The sequence below is a fragment of the Salvelinus fontinalis genome, chromosome 28 (genome assembly GCF_029448725.1).
Source record: "Salvelinus fontinalis isolate EN_2023a chromosome 28, ASM2944872v1, whole genome shotgun sequence".
Lineage (NCBI taxonomy): Eukaryota > Metazoa > Chordata > Actinopteri > Salmoniformes > Salmonidae > Salvelinus > Salvelinus fontinalis.
The window spans coordinates 6,225,422-6,243,285 of record NC_074692.1 but is presented as its reverse complement, the minus strand read 5'-3'; the positions used below and the strand labels follow the sequence as shown (position 1 = coordinate 6,243,285).

Sequence of the window (17,864 nt, the reverse complement as noted above, 5' to 3'; positions counted from 1 at the left end):
GATAGAGAAATGTGTTTCATGACATATTTAATGGTTACTGTGTCTAAAGAGTGCAGAGTTTCCCACTCGTAAAAAAGAGAGGAGTCTGTAATGCAATGTTATGCTCAGACGATGGGACACTGGGTCATCCAAGGAACAACTGATCAATTGTATTATCCTCACTATATTTACTGCACAACCCGACCACATCCTCGAAAGGCACTCCACTTGAGGATGAGTGGTCTACATTAGCTTAGGAGAGAGCAACTTTTGCACTTTGCCTTTGGCTAGACAGAAAAAGCTGTATACAATCTGAAGTTGTACATACCGTAGATAAAACAAAAAACAGGACTCAAAATGACTAAAGGAGATATGGAATATCAACTTTTGCTTGAAGGCAGCAAAGAAACAAAAGAGAAAATTAAGGTATGCATAATATTAATAATAATAAAGAAGAAGAAGAGGTGTTATTGCTATATTAGTAATAATAATAACAACAGTAATAACACATGTATTGTTATTATTGGTGTTGTTGTTATTATTATTATCATTAGTGTGAATTATGAGTTATATTTAATCAATGATAAATTGTAAATACATGTATTATAATACATATCTTGTTTTAAACTAACTAAGCCCACTGTTTTTGGTGTCCTTCACCTGCAAACAGGGGCTCAAATTAACGTTATTTAAAGAAACCTATAGCCTAATTCGTTGTCTACACTTGGCTATTGTAATTAGTAACCTTAGCTCAAATATATTTGATATTGTATTTGTGCCTCATTTGAACTTCTAACAGCTATCTAATAGTAAAATATGATCATGATTGGGCTACACCTGTTAGAGTTATCCTTTTTCTGTTCAATACTGAACGTTGAAAAGTACAGCACAGAATCTGTACATATTATCTGATGCTAAACCACCAATTATGTGTATTATTGGTTTCAGCGTCCGAACAAATCCCTTCTACTGGCAGTTTGTGCAGCTTGCATTGGAGGAACCTTTCAATATGGTTATAATATTTCAATCATCAATGCCCCCACCAAGGTAAGACATTATTGTCAATATGTGTCTACTTAAAGGGGGGGATCTGAAGTTGCTACTTCCATATTGGGACTTAATTAAGGATATGGACCTACTTATTCTTTAAGAATATAACTTTTAAATATAACTTATAAATGCCCCTTAGTTCAACTGCTGTACTCCATCACAACCCAAAATGTGAGATTCTTTTATTCCAATGTTTGTAAACAAAGTAAATGTAAACACTGTATAGCCTTAAAACATGGTTTCAACTATAATTTGTATATCATGGATGGTCAGCCATTGCATCAATAGCTCTGTCTATGAATTTGAGCTTGGTTACATTTATCCAAACCCCTCCCTCAGCTTTTTACTGAAACAGTGGAGGGGATTACATTTTGTCATTGTTTCAACCGCAGATTGCTCCCTTAAGTTTAATATACTTAAGATGGCTAAATAGAATTTTATTTGGTGTTATTGATTTAATGAAAAGATGATACTGACATTGGATAATCATTTGTATTCTGTCCTTATTGAACCATGTCTGTGTGTTCAGAAAACAGTCAGTCTAAGCAGTCACACGCAGCCCTGGAGGCTCCATGTAAATCTTAGGGCACATTACCAGGGAATCATGACATAAAAAATGTAACACTTACGAGCATGTGACATGTAACCCCTTTGAGTAAAAAGAGATGAATTCTACCATGTCATTTCTGTATTGTGCAACTGCTGTGTGTTGGTACATTCCTCACACACATTCAGAGGTATAATACGTTCTTAAGTCATGCAATTTACAAATCCATTTCAGCCGTGAGCAGAGCTTCTGCTTTTCAAGGCTGTATTGAGTTAGGGGTGCTTTTTTCCCAGTCTGTGCAGAATTTCATCAACCAAACCTGGCTGGAGCGCTACGATGAGGACATTTCAGAGCATTACCTCACTCTCCTGTGGTCCAACATTGTGTCCATGTTCACAATAGGAGGATTTATTGGAGCAACTATAGGTGGAACACTGGCCATTAGATATGGGAGGTGTGTGTTTTGTTAATAGTGGCTTGAATCCTCATTTGGATATTTGTGTCACTCTCCAATTTTACACATAAGCTATTACTATTTTGACAATAGCCATTAGACTGCATGCATTTTTTTTCAATACAAGTTTAATGAACTGCAATTATTCTGTGTCAAAGGAAGGGGACACTAATGATGAACAACGCATTTGCCTTACTGGCTGCTCTGTTGATGGGCCTGAGCTACCCCACTGGATTATTTGAACTGCTCATCGTTGGACGATTTTTCACAGGAGTAAATGCGGGTAAATACGTCAGTGCGTTAGTCCAGTGAAGCGTTGACATCAGCAGTTTGCAATCTTTATTTCTAAGCCGGATGTGTTGAAAAATGTATATTTATACAAGGTTCTGTCTTGTCTGTAAGTTAATGGGCCACACTTTGTTCTAATCATATGCTGATTGCCAGGTATCGGCATATGCGTTCAGCCACTGTATCTGGGGGAAATCGCCCCAAGGGCACTTCGTGGTGCCATGGCAATGGGGACTTCTATTTTCATCACCGGGGGCATCCTTACTGGACAGGTGATTGGGCTTAAGTAAGTGTAGATCATCCTGGACTATTGCCTACTAACTTCCAGAGTACTTTGAAATGAAGACGGCGCATAACGTCTTGTGTGCGTTCCTATAATGAGTGTCTATGATCCTGCAGTGAGCTCCTCGGTAAAGAAGAACACTGGCCCATCCTGCTCTGTACCACCTGTATCCCAGCGTTCCTGCAGCTCCTCATACTGCCCTGGTTCCCAGAGAGCCCTCGCTACCTGTTGATCGACAGAGGGGATGACGTTGGATGTAGAAAAGGTATGTTTTCCAATCACATGTCAAAAGATCTACCACGAGCTCTCTCACATAAGGACTGACACCAGTCATCGCGCTGAAAACTATTGGGACAGAAAACAGTTGTTTTAGCGAAAAAGCAGGATCAAAGTGTGCAAACCTAAATTGTAACGTAACCTACGATCATTCATCTAAAAAAAGAGAGCCGACCTGTGTCACTCCGTACCTGAACATTCATTTGACATGATGGAAAGTTTGGAGGGGGGGATGATTCTTCCTTTATCTGAAATCAGAAGGGTCGGGAAACATAAATTATACAAATCTTTCCCCTTGAGAGACATACTGGGTCAAGCACATGACTGCAGTGCAAACTGTAACAGCAGGTTACACTGCGAATAGGCAATGTCTCTCATTAGTCACACAATCCTTGCTAATCAAATAAATACCTCTGTGTATCCCACTGTGACTGTCTGGTTTGGCTTTGTTACGCCGGCTGGGTGAATGAGTGGATTCCTGTTATGAGTGTGAGGGATAATAAATGAAGCGTGAAATGGAGAGAGACCATGTGAGCTGCGTCTTGTGTTTCCTGTGGACAGCGATGAAGCAACTCCACGGCACTGATAACTTTGATCGCGAGCGGGAGGACATGGAGAGGGAGAGGGTCAGCGCCATTGGCATTAAACCCAAGAAGCCCTGGCAGCTGTTCATGGACCGCAGCCTCCGCTGGCAAGTCCTCACCATCATCCTGCTCAACGCCGCCCAGCAGCTCAACGGCATCAACGCTGTATGTTAGCAACAGACCACATTTCCACACATGACCGTATGTCCCCTCGGGGCTGCAACGTTTATCAGTATGAACTCAAGTCAGTTGAGATCAGAAGAAGTTGGTTTAAATGTACAATATTCCATTCACAGAACTCTCATGTTAAATTCATATACCTGCAGGACATTAGCTTGTATGGCGGTTGTAGCTTGTATGGCTCCCTGGGCGAACCCCCCCTTCCGCCCCCCCCCCCCCCCCCCCCCCCAATAGCATGATTCTGTACTAACTGTCATTAGAACAACACAAATAAATAATCATAACATTTAAAACTATATAAATATAAAAATATATACAAAAATAAGACTCATAAATATCTAAAAGAAGTAACAAAGACAAATAGAAACAAATGTATGTTAATTTGGCACACAAGTATTAATACATTACCCATCCCTCAACACTGTCAACCAAGTGTCAAGACTAAACCAATTCACCTTGGTGGTGTGCAGACTGGATTTATATTATTCTTAACGATTTCGCACAAACCAGAAAAAAATTCAACAATATGTCTGTGAAACTATACAGTTGAAATTGGAAGTTTACATACACCTTAGCCAAATACATTTAAACTCAGATTTTCACAATTCCTGACATTTAATCCTAGTAAAAATTCCCTGTTTTAGGTCAGTTAGGATCACCACTTTATTGTAAGAATGTGAAATGCCAGAATAACAGCAGAGAGAATTATTTATTTCAGCTTTTATTTCCTTCATCACATTCCCAGTGGGTCAGAAGTTTACATACACTCAATTAGTATTTGGTAGCATTGCCTTTAAAATTCTTTAACTTGGGATAAACGTTTCGGATAGCCTTCCACAAGCTTTCCACAATAAGTTGGGTGAATTTTGGCCCATTCCTCCTGACAGAGCTGGTGTAACTGAGTCAGGATGTAGGGCTCCTTGCTTGCAGACGCTTTTTCAGTTCTCCCCACAAAATATTTATAGGATTGAGGTCAGGGCTTTGTGATGGCCACTCCAATACCTTGACTTTGTTGTCCTTAAGCCTTTTTGCCACAACTTTGGAAGTATGCTTGGGGTCATTGTCCATTTGGAAGACCCACTTGCGAGCAAGATTTAACTTCATGACTGATGTCTTGAGATGTTGCTTCAATATATCCACATCATTTTCCATTCCTCATGATGCCATCTATTTTGTGAAGTTCACTAGTCCCTCCTGCAGCAAAGCACCCCCACAACATGATGCTGCCACCCCCGTGCTTCACGGTTGGGATGGTGTTTTTCGGCTGCAGGCCTCCCCCTTTTTCCTCCAAACATAACGATAGTCATTATGACCAAACAGTTCTATTTTTGTTTCATCAGACCAGAGGACATTTTTCCAAAAAGTACAATCTTTGTCCCCATCTGCAGTTGCAAACCGTAGTCTGGCATTTTGGAGTAGTGGCTTCTTCCTTGCTGAGTGGCCATTCAGGATATATTGATGTAGGACTCGTTTTACTGTGGATATAGATACTTTTGTACCGGTTTCCCCGAGCATCTTCACAAGGTCCTTTGCTGTTGTTCTGGGATTGATTTGCACTTTTCTAACCAAAGTACGGTGTTTATACTTGCGTACTATTGTTTGTACAGATGAACGTGGTACCTTCAGATGTTTGGAAATTGCTCCCAAGGATGAACCAGACTTGTGGAGGTCTACAATATGTTTTCTGAGGTCTTGGCTGATTCATTTTTATTTTCCCATGATGTCAAGCAAAGGGGTACTGAATTTGAAGGTAGGCCTTGAAATACATCCACAAGTACACACACCTCCAATTGACTCAAATGATGTCAATTAGCCTATCAGAAGCTTCTAAAGCCATAACATAATTTTCTGGAATTTTCCAAGCTGTTTAAAGGCACAGTCAACATAGTGTATGTAAACTTCTGACACACTGGAATTGTGATACAGTGAATGATGTGAAAAAAAGTGAAATAATCTGTTTGTAAACAATTGTTGGAAAAATTACTTGTGTCATACACAAAGTATATGTCCTAACCAACTTTAAAAAAAAAAAGTTTTAATTTTAACTTTATTTAACTTTATTTAACCAGGTAGGCTAGTTGAGAACAAGTTCTCATTTACAACTGTGACCTGGCCAAGATAAAGCAAAGCAGTGAGACACAAACAACAACACAGAGTTACACATGGAATAAACAAACATACTGTACAGTCAATAATACAATAGAGAAAGTCTATATACAGTGTGTGCAAATGAGATAGGATAAGGGGGTGAGGCATTAAATAGGCCATAGTGGCAAAATTATTACAGTATGGCAAATTAAACACTGGGGTGATAGATGTGCAGAAGATGAGTGTGCAAGTAGCGGTACTGGGGTGCAAAGGAGCAAAATAAATAAAATAAATAACAATATCAAATCAAATTTATTTATATAGCCCTTCTTACATCAGCTGATATCTCAAAGTGCTGTACAGAAACCCAGCCTAAAACCCCAAACAGCAAGCAATGCAGGTGTAGAACCACTATGGTGATGAGGTAGTTGGAATTGGCTATTTACAGATTGGCTATGTACAGGTGCAGTGATCTGTGAGCTGCTCTGACAGCTGGTGCTTAAAAGCTAGAGAGGGAGATATGTCTCTAGCTTCAGTGATTTTTGCAGTTTGTTCCAGTCATTGGCAGCAGAGAACTGGAAGGAAAGGCGGCCAGAGGAGGTGTTGTCTTTGGGGATGACCAGGGAATTATACCTGCTGGAGCACGTGCTGCGGGTGGGTGCTGCTATGGTGACCAGTGAGCTGAGATAAGATGGGGCTTTACCTAGCCACGACTTATAGATGACCTGGAGTGAGTGGGTTTTGCGACTGATATGACGCACGGGCCAGCAAACGAGAGCATACAGGTCGCAGTGGTGGGTAGTATATGGGGCTTTGGTGACAAAACGGATGGCACTGTGATAGACTGCATCCAATTTACAGAGTAGAGTGTTGGAGGCTATTTTGTAAATGACATCGCCAAAGTCAAGGATCGGTAGGATAGTCAGTTTTACTAGGGTATGTTTGGCAGCATGAGTGAAGGATGCTTTGTTGCGAAATAGGGCGCCGATTCTAGATTTAATTTTGGATTGGATATGCTTAATGTGAGTCTGGAAGGAGAGTTTGCAGTCTAACCAGACATCTAGGTATTTGTAGTTGTTCACGTATTCTAAGTCAGAACCGTCCAGAGTAGTGATGCTGTATGGGTGGGTAGGTGTGGGCAGCGATCGGTTGAAGAGCATGCATTTAGTTTTGCTTGCATTTAAGAGCAGTTGGAGGCCACGGAAGGAGAGTTGTATGGCATTGAAGCTCGTCTGGAGGTTAGTTAGCACAGTGTCCAAATTAGCGCCAGAAGTATACAGAATGGTGTCGTCTGCGTAGAGGTGGATCAGAGAATCACCAGCAGCAAGAGCGACATCATTGATGTATACAGAGAAAAGAGTTGGCCCGAGAATTGAACCCTGTGGCACCCCCATAGAGACTGCCAGAGGTCTGGACAACAGGCCCTCCGATTTCTCTGTCAGAGAAGTAGTTGGTGAACCAGGCGAGGCAGTCATTTGAGAAACCAAGACTGTTGAGTCTGCCGATAAGAATGTGGTGATTGACAGAGTCGAAAGCCTTGGCCAGGTCGATGAATACAGCTGCACAGTATTGTCTCTTATCGATGGCGGTTATGATATCGTTTAGGACCTTGAGCGTGGCTGAGGTGCACCCATGACCAGCTTGGAAACCAGATTGCATAGCGGAGAAGGTACGGTGGGAATCGAAATGGTCGGTGATCTGTCTGCTTTCGAAGACCTTAGAAAGGCAGGGTAGGATAGATATAGGTCTGTAGCAGTTTGGGTCGAGAGTTTCTCCCCCTTTGAGGAGGGGGATGACCGCGGCAGCTTTCCAATCTTTGGGGATCTCAGAAGATACGAAAGAGAGGTTGAACAAGCTAGTAATAGGGGTTGCAACAATTTCGGCTGATAATTTTAGGAAGAGAGGGTCCAGATTGTCTAGCCCTCCTGATTTGTAGGGGTCCAGATTTTGCAGCTCTTTCAGAACATCAGCTATCTGGATTTGGGTGAACGAGAAATGGGGGAGGCTTGGGCAAGTTGCAGTGAGGGGTGCAGGGCTGTTGACCGGGGTAGGGGTAGCCAGGTGGAAAGCATGGCCAGCCGTGGAAAAATGCTTATTGAAATTCTCAATTATCGCGGATTTATCTGTGGTGACAGTGTTTCCTAGCCTCAGTGCAGTGGGCAGCTGAGAGGAGGTGCTCTTATTCTCCATGGACTTTAAAGTGTCCCATAACTTTTTGGAGTTAGTGCTACAGGATGCAAATTTCTGTTTGATAAAGCTAGCCTTTGCTTTCCTAACTGCCTGTGTATATTGGTTCCTAACTTCCCAGAAAAGTTGCATATCGCGGGGGCTATTCGATGCTGATGCAGTACGCCACAGGATGTTTTTGTGCTGGTCAAGGGCAGTCAGGTCTGGAGTGATCCAAGAGCTATATCTGTTCCTGGTTCTACATTTTTTGAATGGGGCATTAAGATGGTGAGGAAAGCACTTTTAAATATTAACCAGGCATCCTCTACTGACAGAATGAGGTCTATATCCTTCCAGGATACCCGGGCCAGGTCGATTAGAAAGTCCTGCTCGCTGAAGTGTTTTAGAGAGCGTTTGACAGTGATGACGGGTGGTCGCATGACCGCAGACTCATTACGGACGCAGGCAATTAGGCAGTGATCGCTGAGATCAACCCCCCCAACAAAATTTTACTTAGGGCCCCAAAAGGCTAGGGCTCGCTCTGACTGCATGATGAGTTCAGATTTGAGTTCACCCTCATCTAAGTTGTCCATCCCTGGTATACACTATAGGGTATAGTGTGAAGGACCGGTGTTTTATTTGTTTTCTATCACTCTCTCTTGCAGATATATTTCTATACAGATTATGTGTTTGAGCAGGCCGGAATTCCAGATGTCAACATACCCTACGTAACTGTGGGCACAGGAGCCTGTGAATGCCTCACTGCCCTTACCTGTGTGAGTGTCAACTATTGGTCATAGTACATACAGTACCATTCAACAGTAGGTAGTTTTTCATAGTTTTTCTTTATTTTTACTATTTTCTACATTGTATTATAATGGTGAAGACATCAACACGATGAAATAACACATATGGAATCATGTAGTAACCAAAGAAAGTGTTTATATTTTGGATTTTAGATTCTTCAAAGTAGCCACCTTTTGGCTTGATGACAGCTTTGCACACTCTTTGCATTCTCTCAACCAGCTTGATGAGGTATTCACTTGGAATGCTTTTCCAACAGTCTTGAAGGAGTTCCCACATATGCTGAGCACTTGTTGGCTGCTTTTCATTCACTCTGCGGTCCAACTCATCCCAAACCATCTCAATTGGGTTGAGGTCGGGTGATTGTGGAGGCCAGGTCATCTGATGCGGCACTCCATCACTCTTCTTCTTGGTCAAATAAACCCTATACAGGCTGGAGGTGTGTTGCGTCATTGTCCTGTTGAAAAACAAATGATAGTCCCACTAAGCACAAACCAGATTGGATGGCGTATCGCTGCAAAATGCTGTGGTAGCCTTGCAGGTTTTGTGTGCCTTGAATTCTAAATAAATCACAGACAGTGTCACCAGAAAAGCACCTCCACACCATCACACCTCCTCCTCCATGCTTCATGGTGGAAGCACACATGCGGAGATCATCCGTTCACCTACTTTGCATCTCACAAAGACACGGCAGTTGGAACCAAAAATCTCAAATTTGGACTCATCAGACCAAAGGACAGATTTCCACCGGTCTAATGTCCATTGCTCGTTTCTTGGCCCGAGCAAGTCTCTTCTTTTTATTGGTGTCCTTTAGTAGTCGTTTCTTTGCAGCCAGTCAACCATGAAGGCCTGATTCACGCAGTCTCCACTGAACAGTTGATATTGAGATGTGTATGTTACTTGAACTCTGTGAAGCATTTATTTGGGCTGCAATTTCTGAGGCTGGTAATTCTACTGAACTTATCCTCTGGGTCTTCCTTTCCTGTGGTGGTCCTCATGAGAGCCAGTTTCATCATAGTGCTTGATGGTTTTTGCGACTGCACTTGAAGAAACTTTCAAAGGATTTGACATTTTTCAGATTGACTGACCTTCATGTCTTAAAGTAATGATGGACTGTTGTTTCTATTTGCTTATTTGAGCTGTTCTTGCTATAATATGGACTTGGTTCTGTTACCAAATAGGGATATCTTCTGTATAACACCTCTACCTTGTCACAACACAACTGATTGGCTCAAACGCATTACTTAATGAACTTTTAACAAGGCACACCTGTTAATTTAAATGCATTCCAGGTGACTACTTGTCACATATACTGTCACTCACGCTCTAGGTCACCAGGCTGCTCATGTTGGTGCACACCTGTCACCATCATTACACGCACCAGCGCATCATCAGACTCACCTGGACTCCATCACCTCCCTGATAACCTTCCCTATTTATGTCACTCCCTTTGGTTCCTTCCCCAGGTGTTATTATTTCAGTTTCATGTCTGTGTGCTGTTCGTGTTTCTTGTTTTGTATTATGTTCCGTTTATTTATTAAATATTCACTCCCTGTACTTGCTTCCCGACACCCAGCGCACTTGTTACAGAATATCACCTCACCTAAGGGAAGCATCTCGGAGTGTTTTTTATTTTTTTTTGTGTTGGAAGGGATGTCGAGTCTGGGTGTCCTCAGCCGGCTCGTCGGGCTCCCACGCCTCGGCCGGCTCGTCGGGCTCCCACGCCTCGGCCGGCTCGTCGGGCTCCCACTCCTCGGCCGGCTCGTCGGGCTCCCACGCCTCGACCGGCTCGTCGGGCTCCCACGCCTCGGCCGGCTCGTCGGGCTCCCACGCCTCGGCCGGCTCGTCGGGCTCCCACGCCTCGGCCGGCTCGTCGGGCTCCCACGCCTCGGCCGGCTCGTCGGGCTCCCACGCCTCGGCCGGCTCGTCGGGCTCCCACGCCTCGGCCGGCTCGTCGGGCTCCCACGCCCCGGCCGGCTCGTCGGGCTCCCACGCCCCGGCCGGCTCGTCGGGCTCCCACGCCTCGGCCGTCTTGTCGGGCTCTCATGCCTCGGCCGGCTCGTCAGGTTTCCGCACCTCAGCGGAGCGACCGGTACGCTCCTGACTCCTGGGATCGTCCCCTTGGTCAGCGTCCTACGGCTGGAGCCACGCACCAGGGAGGGGGTACTGTCACGTATACTCCCTCTCCAGTGCTCTAGGTCGCCAGGCTCCCGTGCCTCACCCGGTTCGACAGGTTCCCGCGCCTCAGCAGATTTGACAGGTCCTCTCCTGGTCCCCGGGAACGTCCCTTTGGTCGGCGTCCTGCGGCTGGAGCCGCGCGCCAGGGAAGGGGTACTGTCACATATACTCCCTCTCCGGTGCTATAGGCTACCAGGCTGCTCATGATAGTGCACACCTGTCACCATCATTACGTGTGTCATCAGACTCACCTGGACTCCATCACCTCCTTGATTACCTTCCCTATTTATGTCACTCCCTTTGGTTCCTTCCCCAGGTATTATTATTTCAGTTTCATGTCTGTGTGCTGTTCGTGTTTCTTGTTTTGTATTATGTTCCATTTATTAAATATTCACTCCCTGTAATTGCTTCGCGACTCAGTGCACTCGTTACACTACCTCATGAAGCTGATTGAGAGAATGCCAAGTGTGCAAAGCTGTCATCAAAGCAAAGGGTGGCTACTTTGAAGAATTTCCAATATAAAATATATTTAGATGTGTTTAACACTTGTTTTTGGTTATTACATGATTCCATATGTGTTATTTCATAGTTTTGATGTCTTCACTACTATTATACAATGTAGAATAAAGAAGAACCCTGGAATGAGTAGGTGTGTCAACTTTTGACTGGTACTGTATATTTCTAAGTATTCAATGCCTCTTTGCATGGATTTGTGAGTCTTTTAGAATCCTCTTTAATGACTGATTGCTAATTTCATCATGTTATGCTGGTATGACAGTACTGTTCTCATTGAATGCTATGCTATGATTTACGTTACTATTCATCGAGTGGATTAACATATTTAAGATGTGTTGACTACAGCTGTAGGATCTTAATCCTGCAGCAACAGGAAATGTGAATTATGTGGATTTATAATTAATGGACATTTTTGTAGGAGTTGATACATTTTTCGTAAGGGAATATCAAGTCTGAAATGTTAAAGTCGAAATTACAAACTTCAGAAGCCTTTTTAACCCTCAAATACACTGCAAGTTTTAAATGTCCTGCATTAAAGGAAAATTCTCTTGCAACAGGTTAATCAAATTAATATCCTACATCTGTAGTTTTTTTTAAACTCGATCTTATATTTCTCCACGATCTTATACTTCTGCTGGTATGCCATATGAGATGCTGTGTCTTTCAGGGCATGCTGATCGAAACTCTGGGACGAAAAGTGCTTATCATCGGAGGGTACACCCTAATGGCTTTCTGGTGCATTTGCTTCACTCTGACCCTCACCTTCCAAGTAAAGTATCTTTGATCTAACAATTCCATTTCAGTCTCTTATTAATCAGAATAAGAGACCTGTGTTGCACTTAAGTTGTGGATGGTTAAACCAACCCTTAAAAGGTCCAATGTCGCCATTTGTATCTCAATATCAAATCATTTCTGGGTAACAAGCCCCAGTGCAGTCAAAAATGTGATTTTCCTGTGTTTTATATATATATTTCCACACTATGAGGTTGGAATAATACTGTGACATTTACAAAATTAGGATAATGCCCTTTTGGTGTAAGAGTTGTTTGAAAAGACAGCCTGAAATTTTAGGCTGTTTTGGTGGAATGGAGTTTAGGCCTGCCTGGTCACATCACCAGGCAGTACATTAGTTAAGAGACCAATAAAAAAGAAAGTTCAAAACCTCTCTGCCAATAACAGATAGTTTTCAGTTTTCCCCTCCACACTCTCAGACAGTCCTAGCACAATTATTGCTTTAGAAATTGCGCTTTGCTAAGAAGCTATTTTTGTTTATTTTTGACAATTTTAATTGAAAACAATCACAGGAAGGTACTTAATTGTTACCCATAATTATTTGATATTGAGATAAAAATGTCTGCACTGGACCTTTAATGTTGCTTGGCTGGCCACTTTGAGAACACTAGTTTTCTGTGACCGAATTGTTGTCTTCTTTCGTTGAACGCAGGGAGCAGGCCTATGGATGCCATATCTTAGCATGGGATGCATCTTTGCTTTCATACTCAGCTTTGGCTTGGGACCAGGTAACCGACAGAACTTACTTATCGCTCGTTTATGCCAGTATTGCCAAACTTTGTGTGATCTGGCAACAATATTATTATCTGATTATAAATGTATTTAAAACTAACACTATGCCTTCGCTTTGTCCTTTGGAGGTGGGGTGACAAACATCTTGACCACTGAGTTATTCACCCAAACCAGTCGGCCTGCTGCGTACATGATTGGAGGGTCCGTGAACTGGCTCAGCTTCTTCGTCATTGGCATGGTGTTTCCATTTATTGTGGTAGGTTCCAAGTGTTTGCAACCGTGGTACTTAACCTTTAAATTAAGGAGTATGGTTAGTGTCGCAGCGGTCTAAGGCACTGCATCTCAGTGCAAGAGGCGTCACGACAGTTCCTGGTTCGAATCCAGGCTGTATCACATCCGGCCATGATTAGGAGTCCCATAGGGCGGTGCACAATTGGCCCAGCGTCATCCGGGTATGGCCAGGGTAGGCCGTCATTGTAAATAAGAATTTGTTCTTAACTGACTTTCCTAGTTAAATAAAGGTTAAATAAAAAGATATAAAAAATTGTGTAACAGTAGGTTATTCAATACTAGAATAGTTTGATCCGTACTGCCGATTGATATAAAATTAGGAGAGATGGCTGTTTTGAGAGCTGGTTCTAGATGGGTTTGGTCTGCTCTTTTACCTCCACAGACTAAGTTGCAGCAGTACTGTTTCCTGGTGTTCTTGGTGATTTCTGTCTTGGTGGCTGTATACATATTCCTGGTAGTCCCTGAGACCAAAAACAAAACTTTCCTGGAGATCCATACCGAGTTCCAGTCCGGAGACAAGAGGAAGGCTTCAAAAGCAGATGACGGCCCAAGGACAACATTGTTGTCAACCCCTCTGTGAAACACAGCTCCAGTGTTTTCTGAAAGGACTTGTCAAACCTGTACCACATTACGTATTATTCAACAACTGTCAGTGCTATGAATATCTCATTGTCATATTGATACAAAGTTCCAGAATGTGTGTTCTTTGTCAGGGATTGTGAAGTGTAGAAATTATAGTAATTGGGACACAGGAAACAACTAAATGAACTAGGTACTGTTAAAGGGATACTCTGGGATGTTGGCAACGAGGCCGTTTATCTACTTCCCCAGTGTCAGATGAACTCGGAGATACCATTTTTATGTGTCCGTGTGCAGTTTAACGGAAATTGCTAACTAGTGCTAGCGTAATTGCTAAATAACGTTAGCGCAATGACTTAAAGTCTATGGGATACCATGGACTTCCAGACATTATGCTAATCCAGACATTCTTCTAATCTGACTCTGGGGAAGAAGATAAAGGGTCTCAAAGCCAAAATCCTTAAGTATCCCTTTAATGTTGCTGATAAGTCCAGATCAATGATTTATATATGCATGAGATTTACATTTGACATTTTATTCATTTAGCGTACGCTCTTGTTCAGAGCGACTTACAGTTAGTGTATTTACCTCAATAAAGTAGCTATCAGCAAAGTCAGAGCTAGTAAGGGGGAAAAAGTCAAGTGTGAGTATTTGTTCACAAAAGGCTGTTTTTGGGGGGGGGTGTCGGGGTGAGAGGGTCGGTGCTGTAGGATTATTTAAGATATTCTTTGAAGAGGTAGGGTTTTAGATGTTTTCTAAAGATGGACAGAGACTTTGCTGTCCTAGCTTCAGGGGGAAGCTGGTTCCACCTTTGGGGTGCCAGGACAGAGATGACCTTGGACTGGGCTGAGCAGGAGCTGCCTTCCTGTAGTGTGGGAGGGCCAAGAGACCAGAGGTGGCAGAACGGAGTGCTCGGATTGGGGTGTAGGGTTTGAGCATAGCCTGAAGGTAGGGAGGGACAATTCATTTTGCTGCTCCGTAGGCAAGTACCATGGTCTTGTAGTGGGAGCTTCGACTGGAAGCCAGTGGAGTGTGCGGAGGAGCAGTGTGACATGGAAGAACTTGGGAAGGTTGAACATCAGGCAGGCTGCAGCAGTCTGGATAAGTTGCAGGGGTTTGATGGCACAAGCGGGGAGCCCAGCCAACAGCGAGTAGCAGTAGTCCAGACGGGAGATGATAAGTGCCTGGATTAGGACCTGCGCCACTTCCTGTGTGAAGTGGGGTCGTACTCTACGGCCGTTATAGAGCATGAATCTACAGGAGCGAGTCACTGCTTTGATGTTTGCAGAGAACGAAAGGGTGTTGTCCAGGGTCCCGCCAAGGTTCTTTGCACTCTTGGAGGGGGACACCGTGGAGTTGTCAACCGTGATGGAGAGGACTTGGAGCGGGCAGGCCATCCCCGGGAGGAAGAGCAGCTCTGTCTTGTTGAGCTTGAGGTGGTGGGCCAACATTCAAGCTGAGATATCGGCCAGGCATGCAGAAATGCGTGTCGGCACTTGGGTGTCATGAGAAGGAGAGTAGTAGCTCAGTGTCATCCGCATAGCAATGATAGAGAGACTATTTGAGGATATGACAGAGCCGAGTAACTTAGTGTATAGTGTGAAAAGGAGAGGGCCTAGAACCGAGCCCTTTGGACACCAGTAGTGAGAGTATGTGGTGCAGACACATATCCTCTCCACGTCACCCGTTTGGAGCCGCCTTTCGGGTAGGATGCAATTCAAGAGTGTGCAGAGCCTGAGACACCCAGACCTGAGAGGGGGTAGAGGAGGATCTGATGGTTCACGTATCGAAGGCAGCAGATAGACCTAGGAGGATGAGAACAGAGGAGAGAGTCAACTTTGGCAGTGAGGAGAGCCTCCGTGACACAGAGAAGAGCAGTCTCGGTTGAATGACTCATCTTGAAGCCTGACTGGTTAGGGTCAAGAAGATCGTTCTGAGATAGATAGTGAGAGTTGGTCAGAGACAGCACACTCAAGTGTTTCGTAAAAAGAAAAGATAGAAGGGATACTGATCTGTAGTTTTTGATGTCAGAGGAGCTGAGTGTTGGTTTCTTGAGGAGGGGAGCGACTCAAGTCATTTTGAAGTCAAAGGGGATACAACCAGTGGTCAGGGATGAGTTGATCAGGGAAGTGAGGAATGGGAAAAGGTCTCCAGAGATGGTCTGGAGAAGGGAGGATGGGATGGGGTCAAGCAGGCAGTTTTTTGAGCGGTCTAGGGAGGGAAGAAAGCGTTCAAGGTGTAGGGTAGCTCTATATGTGTGGGACCATTGGACTCAATAGGCTGAGTAAATGAGGAGCGGATGTCGTCAACCTTCTTTTCAAAGTGGTTAACAAAGTCGTCCGTGGAGAGGGAGGAAGAAGCGGGAGGGGTGGAGGATTAAGGAGGGAGGAGAAGGTGGAAAGTAGTTTCCTAGTGTTAGAGGCAAATGCTTGAAATTTAGAGTGATAGAAAGTGGCTTTAGCAGCTGGTACAGAGGAAGAGAAGGTAGAAAAGAGGGAATGAAAGGATGATAGGTCCTCCAGAAGTTTAATTTTCCTCCATTTTTGCTCAGCTGCCCACAGCCCTGTTCTGTAAGCTCGCAATGAGTCACTCAGTGACGCAGCAGGAGGGGAGGGCCAAGCATAAAGGGAGGAGAGTATGGTCAAAGAGGCACAATCAGGAGACAGGAGGGAGAAGGATTTAGCAGAAGGGAGAGATTATAGGATAGAAGAGGAGAGAGTAGTAGGAGAGAGAGCGGAGATTGCGAGGGCGCATGACGATCTGGGAGGGGGCTGAGTGGCTAAGGTTGGAGGAGAGGGAGACAGAACAGGACATTAAGTAGTGATCAGAGACTTGGAGGGGGGTTGCAGTGAGATTAGTAGGCGAACAGCCTCTAGTAAAGATGAGATCAAGCGTATTGCCTGCCTTGTGAATGGGAGGGGACTGGGAAAGGGTGAGGTCAAAAGAGGCAAAGAGGGGAGAAAGAAAGAGTTGGAAATAAATCGAAAGCAGATGTTGGGAGGTTGAAGTCGCCAAGTATGAAGAGCGGTGAGCCATCATCAGGAAATGTACTTATTAAGGTGTCAAGCTCGTTGAGGAACTCTCTGCTGGGCGATAGATGACAACAATGTTAAGCTTGAGTTGCCAAGTGACAGTGACAGCATGGAAATCAAATGAGGAGATGGACAGGTGAGCAAGGGGAAAAATAGAAAATCCCCACACAGGAGAAATGAGAAGCCCTGTGCCACCACCGCAACGACCAGATTCTCTCGTACTATGAGAGAAAACTGTGGCAAGACATCAGTAGATTTATAATTGAACACATTTATGAAGATTTTACACTATTGTGGAGAGATGTACTGCTTGGATTCTTTACATACGATAAAAATAAGCTGAAACATTTTTATGTAATTCATTTCATTATTCTTTTGGCCAAATTTCATATACACAAATGTAAATTTACTAACAAAAAAACACATTTTCCTACCCTACAAAAAGAAATTGAACTATATTTTAAGACAGTTAAATACTCTACTAACAAAAAAGCTGTTAGAATTGTAAGTGTATGTATGTCCCTTAAGGTCCTTGTGTAATTGTAATGTGATATTGTACCCCCTAGCTCGATTGTCCATTATATATAATCTATATATACTTGTGTTCCCTTATGTACTTTCTGTATTGATTTGTTGTTAATAAAACATTTTAAAAAAGGAATAAAAAAAAAAGAAGAACTATACGTTTTTTTTTTATAAAAAAAAAAAAAGAAGCTAAATATGGTAAAGCACAAGCTGAATGACTTCTAGTTGGCAGGGTACTTTCTGCATGTGCCCGGAAACTCTCCCCTGGGTCGTTGCTGGAAAAACTTTGTTCTCATTTAGAAGTTTAGTAATCACGCCTTTGTAATATTTGCATGACGTTATCGCGTAAATTCATTATCTAGGTTAAAGTAAATATACCATTTTAACTAACGGTGTATAACTTTAAGAATGTTGTTGTTTTTACAGCCATAATGTAAACTTTAAAAAAACGAGCATGAACTACAAACATGTACTCACAAAATAGATTTTAAGCGTTCTTTTATACCAGAAAAAAATTCTT

The 17,864-nt window shown here is 43.3% G+C and overlaps 1 protein-coding gene across 1 annotated transcript; it reads left to right on the top strand.

Moving 5' to 3' along the window:
* The first annotated feature begins 212 nt into the window (after positions 1 to 212).
* Positions 213 to 17,168, top strand: LOC129825999 (solute carrier family 2, facilitated glucose transporter member 11-like). The gene is made up of 12 exons (XM_055886232.1): positions 213 to 405; positions 928 to 1,026; positions 1,870 to 2,030; positions 2,189 to 2,313; positions 2,475 to 2,604; positions 2,718 to 2,866; positions 3,439 to 3,626; positions 8,561 to 8,671; positions 12,061 to 12,162; positions 12,838 to 12,913; positions 13,046 to 13,173; positions 13,591 to 17,168. Exons 1-12 carry the CDS (start codon positions 337 to 339, stop codon positions 13,786 to 13,788), a joined length of 1,536 nt encoding a protein of 511 aa, XP_055742207.1. The 5' UTR covers positions 213 to 336; the 3' UTR covers positions 13,789 to 17,168.
* The last annotated feature ends 696 nt before the right edge of the window (positions 17,169 to 17,864 follow it).